Below are 10,053 nucleotides of genomic sequence, written 5' to 3' on the forward strand. Positions count from 1 at the left end.
AAGAATTATATGATTGATTAAATATACATTTTTATTTTTGTCTAAAAATACGTGTTTTTAACAAAAAATTAACAATCAAAATACACATTTTTTGTTCCTATGAAATACACTTTTTTGGATTAAAATAAAAAATATGTTTTTTAGTCAATTCTATAATTTTTTTATTAAATAACATAATTATATATTATAAAATTTAGTAGTATCAAATTATTATTGAAAAGACTTTGTATGATTAAAACTAAATCTTGAAATTTATAAAAGTACTTGTATTTAAAACAGCTTGTTGAAAAAATAGAATTAAAATTGGTGCTTTTACATATATTAAGAATTTTGAGAATATAAAAAATGAGAAAAAACTGATGAATAAACTAATTTGGTGTACGACATTCAATTTCAGAGACTAAAATGAGTTATTTAGTCCAAAGTCAGAACCAATTTAGTGCATCTGCAAGAATGACATAGCAGATAATACGTGGATGAATAATATTTTAACATGTGGCACAATACGACATGTGACAAAATAGTATTGTGACACGTGGCATAACTATCTACGTCAGCTTGTCACGTATCACTGATCGACCCGTCATCATATCGTTACACACAGTAAAATCATAAGATTGACATGTGTCACTAAAGCTGCGTTTGTTTACAGAGACAGGACACTGAGACACAAAATCATGTTTGACAGAGGAGACATGGACAAAGACAATGTGTCCAGAGACACTGAATTAGTGTATTTTGTGTCCATCCTGACAGGAAGGACACGAAGACACTAACAAGGACACAACTTATTTTTTATTTTTTCTTTTATTATTCTTGTTAATTTTTCATAATTATATTTTTTATTGTTATATTTTTCATCTCAAAATTTTTGAATGAAAAAAAAAAGAATAAATTGAATTTTCATAATTTGTTCTAGTTTATTACCAAACAGAATATAAGAACACAAAATTTTGTATCTCTGTCCATCAGTGTCTTGTCCTGTCCTGTTCCCAGTGTCTTGTCCTATCCTGTTCTTAGAAACAAACGCAGCCTAAAGGTCAACGTCATCACGTCAATGTGTTGCCGAAAAGAGGTCAGGGATCAACGTGATGCAGTTTTGCCAATCTCAAGGACGTAGTTGGTATTATTGGAATCTTAGAGAAGGAATGAATCCTCTTAATTTTTTTAATTGAAAGAGTAAAGTATGATCTCTAACCTTTTAATACTTTTTTCTCTTATATTTTTTTTGGTCTCACTTATAAAATTAATGGTGAGAAATCACACTTTATTCTCTTAAGTAAAAAAAAATTAAAAAGAATATTACATATATACAAAAAAATTAAATATTAATATAAAATACATAATAAAAATAAGTTAAACATCATATATATTTATATATAAAAGTATAATAATTAATTTTTTGTATGCATATCACCAATCATCAATAACAATCATTGCTTGATCTATTTTACTGAAAATGTATTTAGTGAACTATGAAGTAGAAATTATGTCGGTCAAGCTTTGTTTGGGCATCCATAAATATATTAATTTTGTATTTACTTATCTATTTTTTGTTATTAAGAATAATACTTACTAAGACAAATATTTCAATATATAAAACATAAATTGACAGAATTAATTTTTGTTATACTACAATCATTATATTATATTATAAATTTTTTTATAACACAATTTCTTTATTTTAAGATTCGTGTATACTATTTTTTAAGGAAATCTCATCAATTATTATTTTAGTTACCTCTAAAAGATTATTTACACATTTTATAGGATAGTTTTAACATAGTGCAAATCCTATGATAGTTTTAACATGGTTCCTGAGCATATTAATATACATTATACAGGTCTGATTCCTAATTGAGATATAAAAGACTCCTGAGCATCTTATACATCACAAAAAGTAAACGTAACATGGAAAAAACTGAAAGGAATGTAACATTATGATGTACTTGTGTGCAATGCTACCAAGGAAGCATAATGGCCACCATGGTTGATCAATGTTTCATGGTTTCCTTTCTCTACAATGACCCCATTCTTAACCACTGCAATTAAATCTGCGTTCTTAATAGTGGATAACCTATGAGCCACTATGATTGTGGTTCGTTCCACCATTACTCTATCTAGTGCATCTTGAACAACCTTTTCAGACTCTGCATCCAGGGCACTGGTGGCTTCATCTAGTAGTAATATTTTTGGATTCTTCACTATTGCTCTTGCAATTGCCACCCGCTGCTTCTGTCCACCAGATAGTTTTGATCCTCTTTCCCCCACAATGGTTTCATAACCCTGCATATATTGAGTAAAGTTGTGTTATTTATAGAAATAACTATTATTAAGGTGTTGTTGAGTACTATATTTTAGAACAATGATGTTTGGGAACAATTAAAAATCAGCATAAAGCAGCCTAAAGTTACTTTATTTTGCATTTCTTAATTATTGTTTATCTTATTTCACATTCATTAATTACTCCTAGAATAATTGAGTAATTCAGATTCAATAAATATGTAATTATAGATGTTACATACATAAAAATAAAATTATGCATTTTTTCAAAAATTGGCATGCAATACTAACAAATTCCTTTAGGATAGACTGAGCACATTATTGTTGTTTGTGTAATATATTACCTGTTGCAAACTACTGATGAACTTGTGGGCATTTGCCATTTCTGCTGCAGCTGTAATCTCTGCCTCTGTTGCATGTGTTCCTTTTCCATATGCAATGTTGCCTCTGATTGTATCATTAAACAAAATAGGCTCTTGGCTTACCAAGCCCATCTGTTGTCTTAACCATGTAACTTGAATTTTCTGGATATCTATTCCATCAAGTGTGATATAACCTGTATCTGGGTCGTAAAATCTTTGTAACAGTGATACTACAGTTGATTTTCCACTTCCACTTTCACCAACCAATGCAACTGTCTGATATTTTCATTTATATAAACAAAATTGTTAGTTAATTCTTTTTTTCTGTATTAAGTCCATCGCATACACAAGGCGGGATTTGAACCCCACGCTTGCTTAAGCGGATGAATGAGCTGACCACTCGACCAACCCAAATTAATTCTTTGCTTTATAGTTTAGATTGACTAAATTATATTCTTTTAGTGCGACCCTTTTCCAAACTGTAAATTTACCTTGCCAGAATAAATAGTCAAGCAAAGATCTCTAAATATTTGAACATCAGGTCTTGTGGGGTACTTGAAAGTGACATGGTTAAACTCTACTTTTCCCATCAAGTTTTCTAGAATCAGACCATTGTCATCATTGGGATCTACTTTTGATTTTCTGTCAATAATGGCCAACACAGAAGCAGCAGCACTTTTAGCTTTAGCTGAGTCAGGGGCCAAGGTGCTAGTTTGAGACATCCCCACAGCAGCCATATTCAGGGCAAAGAAGACCTGAAAATCAGCAAAACCAAAAATCATAGATGTATAGAAAGACTTATCCAATCCGTTTGGTTGGAAAATTGAACATTTACAGAAAGACTTACGCGGAAAACATCAGAGAAAGATGCTTTACCATCCCCTACAAGTTTAGCTCCAGCATAGAAACTACATGCATACACTGAAAACAGAAAAAAGAATGATAACCCAAAACCAACTCCACTTATTATCCCTTGCTTTATGCCTGCCTTAATCGGTGCCTCACATTTCTTCTTGTACAACTCCATCACCTTCTCTTCAGCGCAGAAAGATGCCACAGTCCTACTGCTGCTTACAGCATCACTTGCTACTTGACTTGCTTCCTCGTATAATTTCTGTACAGGCATACTTTTGCATCTATCATGTTTGATACGCATTTTTGGACTTGAAGTGCAGGTGATAATACACAGTTTTATGTAAAGTTGATAGTTGAGAATCCTTAAATGACAATTTAGTCAAATACGTTAAATCGTCTAATAGTTCTCAACTATCAACTTCATATAAAAAAATACTGCTTGAGTTTTCACCACAAAATATTCAGCTTATTTAGCAGAGTGACAAGGATAAAATTTTAGACGTTTTGATTTTATGTCAAAAACTTGGAGCTAAGAAGAAAAGTACTAGTTGACTGAGACAGTTATTCTCTTGTGCTTTTATCATTCTAAAGGTTATATCTATTATATATCATTGTTAGATAATATAACCATGATATACCTCTACTTAATAGCTTAAATTTTTGTGAATAGTAGTTTCATAATATAGTATCAGATTTTTATAACAAAGAAATCTAGAATTCCAGCATGAGGCAAAAAGATAGACTTACACATAATCACGCTTCAAATCCCAAAAGAGACTATCTAGAAGGAGTTAGGAACAAACCTTTCCATCTGCAGTGAATCCTTGTAAGAACTTCATCTGAAGAATTCCGTTAAGTGCTAATATAGGCAGCAATACAAGAATTATAAGAGAGAGCTGCCAGTTTGCTTGGAATGCAATCACCAGGCCTGCAACTGCAGCAGCTATGTTCTGAACCATTAATCCGAGCGCGTCGCCAACCAAAGCTCGAATAGACGCTGCATCAGTGGACAGTCTTGATCCAAGTGCAGCACTTGAATGCTCAGCTTCATCAAACCAACTAACTTCCATATTAATCATTTTCTCAAAACAGATTAGTCTCATTCTTTTTACCAGCTTTTCACCAGCAACAGAAAAGAAGTAGGACCTCAAGGGATTGATAAAGAACGCTGATACGCCAAGCGCCACGAAAACATACGCCCAAGATCTTGAATCTTTGCGGAGTTCATCCGCAGGCTCATAGAAAATATTGACCATCTTTGATACCATGAACCCGAAAAAGGGTAATATGATGCCATTGGCCACTGCAGCTATAGTCCCTAATATTAAGACTGGGATCTCAGGTTTGTTTAGTTTAGCTAAGCGACGGATCGGTATTTTTGGAGGTTGTTTTGAGTTTGTGTCTTCTGAAAGAGCAACTTTATCGTCTTTGCTGTTTCCAACGCCGGATACATGAGTTGTGGAATTTCTAAAAGAAAACCGTTGACTTGAATGCCTTGAAGAATTTATAGTAGATTCAAGGTTTTCTGTTTCAACAAAAAAATTCTGTTCTGCCTCACTGTTAGTCTCTTGCAATCTGTTGAGTTGGCTGTAGGCTGCTTCAAGATCTTTAGTTAGCTCAGAATGTGAACCTGATTATTATTCAAGAAAGTATAAGAATTCTGTAGAAATGAGAATATTTGAAATTCAAGTGCATGGATTCTTTATGAGAATTCTCTTTTAGCTAGAATATCCAATTAAGCCGCTAACCATTTCCAAATTGGTATTTACTTTTTAATTTTTAATTTTTTTTTACCTTTTTCTACTATTTTTCCTTGATGAATTACAGCTATAGTGGCAGCATTTCTAACAGTGCTTAAGCGGTGAGCTACAATAACAGTGGTTCGATTTATCATGATTTTGTCTAGAGCCTCCTGCACTGTTTTCTCGGATTCAGCATCAAGTGCACTTGTAGCTTCATCAAGAAGTAGAATTCTTGGATCTTTCAAAATGGCTCTTGCTATTGCAACTCTCTGCTTTTGACCTCCAGAGAGCTGAGTTCCGTGTTCACCAATCATCGTGTCCAGTCCCTACATTTGTTTTCCATAATAACTGATTTAGTGGCTGATTTTTGACATGGACATGGTATTTTTTATTATGGAACTATGCATATATTGCTTTCATTTTTTATATACTAAATTGCCAAAAACTTAATATTTTAGAAGCTGCTTAGTAGTTCACCTGTGGAAGCGTGTCTATGAACTTAGAAGCATTTGCAAGATCTGCTGCTACTTTGATTTCTTCATCAGTCGCACCATCCTTACCATAAGCAATATTTTCTTTGATGCTGCAAGTAAACAGAACAGGTTCTTGGCTAACTAGGCCAATCTTTTGTCTTATCCATTTCAGATTAAACTCTTTGAGATTGATGTTGTCGATGAGAACTTCACCAGCTTGCGGATCATAAAACCTCTCTATCAAGTTAATAACGGTTGATTTTCCACTCCCACTTTGCCCTACCAAAGCTACAGTTGTGCCACTTGGTATGAACAAAGAGAATCCATTGAATATGGTCTCATCCGGCCTTGACGGATAACTGAAGCCAACTTCTCTCAGTTCTATGTCGCCTCGAATATCATCGAGCTGCCGGCCAGTTGTGTCGTAAGCATCGATATCAGGTCGCCTATTAATCGTTTCAAACATCTTATAAGCCGCGGCTTGTCCTGCTGCAAACGAACTCATGCTAGGAGAGGTCTGTCCAAGAGAACTAAAAAGTCATGTCAAAGAGCAAAATGTTATGTTTACATCATTGAAATCGAGCTAAAAAGAGTGACAGTTTAGTATTCTAGAGCATAAGAGAGAAACTTACTGAGATCCTGTCAAAATTGCGAAAATTATGGTGATAATTTTCCCTGCTGTATAATCTTTGTCTAAAATCAATTTGCCACCATACCATATGGCCAAAGCATAAGTGCAGAAAACAATGAGAAGAATGGAACCAAATCCCAATCCAGAAGCCACTCCTTCTTGAACTCCAGTCTTATAAGCTTTCAACAATGATTGATTATACTTAGCCACGGCTTGCTTCTCGCCCGTGAATGATGCAACCTGCATTCAATTTTCATGACTTATTTATACAATATAAAGAAGAATAAGAAACAATTTCAGGTTGGTAGTTATATGATACAGTTCTGATAGAAGCAATTGTCTCTTCTACTACAGATGCAGCTGCAGAATATGCTACTTGTCTTCGCGATGTCACTTTGGCAATAACGATACTCATGACGGCGCTAGCAAGAACAAGAGGTGGAATACTGGACAGCAAAACAAGGGTAAGAAGCCATCCCTTGATGAACGCTATGACAAAACTTCCAACGAACGATGCCACTAACTGTACAAACTGTCCTACCTATAATAACAAGTGGCAAGACAATGATGAATGACAAACTTTTAGGAGATTCAGTATTGTGTTTGATAGCCAGAGACTCCTTCATACCTTCTCACCCATGGCTTCTCGAATTAGCATAGTGTCACTTGACATCCTTCCAACAACCTCGCCGGTGTTGGTTTCCGTATCGAAGAAGCCGGCATCCTGCCTCAGAATTGTTTTCAGGTATAAGCTTCTTATTCTTGCACATTGTCGCTCCCCGGAGACAATCCAGCAAGAAACCTCTGTCATAAACCATATAGTTATGAAAGAATGTCAGTTATGGATATTAATCCCTAAATAAACGTATTATAATTAATGTAAGAATTATCAAAATGGATATTAATCCGTAAGATTAACGTATTATAACAGGAATTGAGTACAGAGTTTGAATTCTTTTATGAACAATATTTTATTTTCTTAGTTTGTAATAATATTCCACTCTTGTGTTAAGCTCCTTCCTTCAAAAAAAAAAAATATGAAGCACGAATCCAAAGTAGTACTTACGAAGAAAGGATCCTGCAAAGGAACCCAGAGCCAGGTATACAAACTTGAGAGCCAGCTGAGCACAAAATTATATCAGTAAGAGATTGATTTCCAGAAACTTGAATAAGTTGAAAAACAAAACAAAACTTTGCTATATATACCTTGGAAACATCATGAACAACTTTTTGGGAGTTTGAGGTCCCTCCAAATGCATCAATTAAGTTCCCAAAAACAACGGTCATCAAAGGGTTTGCCATTCCATTTCCAACAGCACCGATTGTCCCCACAATCATCAATGCATAATCCAAAGCGTCTGCAAAAGAGAAGAGCTTGTAGAAGGGGATTGTGTTTTTCGCTTCATCTTTGGCCTTTCTCTTCTCTGAATCATTTTGAATGGTTCCTCCAACAGCGTCGGCCGGTGGATCACTTACTGATCCTGCTTTGATCTCAGATGCAATAACATCACTGTCTAAACTACTCTCCCCTTCCGCTTTCTTCATGGAAGAATTCTGTTATTCGTAAACAGAAAAAAAAGCTACAAGAAGAAGCATGAAAGCAACATCAATGCCGGAGAATCAAAAGCAGAGAAAGAGACAGCAGCGCTGTAGTTTGTGCTGCTCAACTTCTAGAGCAAGCAATGAAAACTAGCTTACGAAACCAACCTTTTAGAACATTTCTGGTAACGGAAGATATTTCCTCATGAATAGAATAGAACAGAAAAGAACTAGAATAAAAAAGAGGCTGCATGAAATAAACGATCACCAATGACTTAAATGCATCAATGATTAGAAGTTGAGCAACGCTTTTGGAGTAAAGTGGTCACAGGATGACAGACAGTGAAACAAACATAGTTTAAGGTAAGTTGATTTATTCATATATTGAATAAAAAAATGTAATCCCAAACAAACAAAGACTTTGGAGATTCCCATGATAGGGTATTTTTTCATCTTTAGAATTTTAACTTAAATTAGTAAGTATCAGTTTCAACATAAATAAATATAAAAAAATATTGACAATCTAACATTTCTCGTATTTTATATTTGTATAATATATCTATATATTTATGCATCCAAACAATATAATAGGATTGGTTCTCTTTTTTTATGTCTAATTCTGTATTTTCAAAAATATCCTTCTTACATTTATAATCACTCAGTTAAAAAATATTATTTGTACACTAAAATCATTTACTAAAATTAGTCATCAATATATTTGTGTATAAATACATATGTAATTTAATTTATTTTCAATGTGTATTTATATTCTAACATATATTTTAGGATTATTCTCTACATACAAGTTATTTACACATACAAGTCCATACAAGTTATTTATATTGTATTGTTTAAGAATTTTTTATGTATGTGTATTGATAAGTTCTATGTAATTCAAAACTCTTCCTCTCCTTCCTTGCATTATAAAAGTGGATTTTATTCAATTAGGATTAACTTGTATAAACTTGTATGTCAAAAAGACTTGTATGTGTAGTAGGTCTCTATATTTTATACTGGTGACTAACTTTGGTGACTGATTTTAATATATACATAACATAACTCAAAAATAATTACCTCATTTTTTTAAGGAAAAAAAAGACACTACTAAGTACTAACTCTTATAAAAGAGTAACTATATATATACCTAAGCACTTACACTTGGAAAACAAAAATCCTACCATTTTCTTCAAAAACAACTACGTACTTATGAGAAAACATATAAGCTAACATTTTTTTATGTTAGATTCTTTTGTTATTTTCAACTGAAAAATTATATACTTATTTATAAAATATTGAAAAAAAAAAAGATAAATGCATGTTAATTTGTTAGGAACCATATTTCAAAACTATGTTGAATGACTTAAATGTAAAAAGTGATGATTTGCCGACTCATAAATTTAAACTATGGTTATATGCTTTCTTTAATTCGTACGTTGTCTTATATATGCTTTGATTATTTTCTGTTTAAAATATTGAGTTTATGACTAACGACCATCTGCTCATTGATTTGCCAACTAATCCATATATGATATAGCATATAACTTTTTAATTCAGTTAACTTAAATGCCTAAGTATAAGTATATTCTATTATTCTCCACACACACACATATAATATATATAATATATATAGATTATTTTTAAATAAAGTAATGTCAATTTAAAATTGTTTGTTATACATTTTATATACTTAAAAGTTAATACAATATATATGTTCAGAATACATATACAAACTAGTTCTTTAATTACATGTTTGTTAATATTTATTTCAATAAAATTTGGTATAGATGATTTTTTTTATATTTTGCTGTGATTTAATAATTAAAATATATTGTTATAAAACATTTTGAGTAGTATAACTTTGTTTAAATGGGTGTTAGTTGATACAAACTTTTCTTTTAGCAGAAGAATTCAACACATGCATCAAGATAGAACGAAACAACAGTACAAACAAAAAATCAGAAAAATAATAAACTTATTCCATTTTTGATATTATTATTACTAATAACAAAAGGGATTAACACTACTAGTTGATACTAACGATATGTATATATAGATGCATGTATCGGTTTTTGTAAGATTGGGGATCTTATACAAAAACGGTGTTTTATTAGGTTTATACTATATAAATTTTTTTTACGATATTTTTTAATTCGACAAAATAAAAATAA

General features: G+C 32.3%; 1 protein-coding gene across 1 annotated transcript; it reads right to left on the minus strand.

The window, feature by feature from the left end:
* Positions 1,800–8,204, minus strand: LOC107605300 (ABC transporter B family member 11). Its single transcript, XM_016307138.2, has 13 exons — positions 8,054–8,204; positions 7,553–7,926; positions 7,413–7,467; positions 6,975–7,150; positions 6,666–6,887; positions 6,348–6,586; positions 5,720–6,245; positions 5,295–5,568; positions 4,304–5,130; positions 3,493–3,759; positions 3,137–3,400; positions 2,628–2,921; positions 1,800–2,286 (listed from the first exon to the last, which is right to left on the minus strand). The coding sequence occupies exons 2-13, from the start codon at positions 7,889–7,891 to the stop codon at positions 1,939–1,941; spliced, it is 3,831 nt and encodes a 1,276-aa protein (XP_016162624.1). The 5' UTR covers positions 7,892–7,926; positions 8,054–8,204; the 3' UTR covers positions 1,800–1,938.

Source organism: Arachis ipaensis, chromosome B06 (assembly GCF_000816755.2).
Source record: "Arachis ipaensis cultivar K30076 chromosome B06, Araip1.1, whole genome shotgun sequence".
Classification (NCBI taxonomy): Eukaryota; Viridiplantae; Streptophyta; class Magnoliopsida; order Fabales; family Fabaceae; genus Arachis; species Arachis ipaensis.

Excerpts from the sequence above, each read along its gene's own strand:
- LOC107605300 (XM_016307138.2), bottom strand. The coding sequence starts at position 7,891 with ATGAAGAAAGCGGAAGGGGAGAGTAGTTTAGACAGTGATGTTATTGCA. Across the intron at positions 5,569-5,719 it reads TCATAGACACGCTTCCACAG|GGACTGGACACGATGATTGG; the intron begins GTGAACTACTAA and ends AAACAAATGTAG. Across the intron at positions 2,287-2,627 it reads TCATCAGTAGTTTGCAACAG|GGTTATGAAACCATTGTGGG; the intron begins GTAATATATTAC and ends CAATATATGCAG.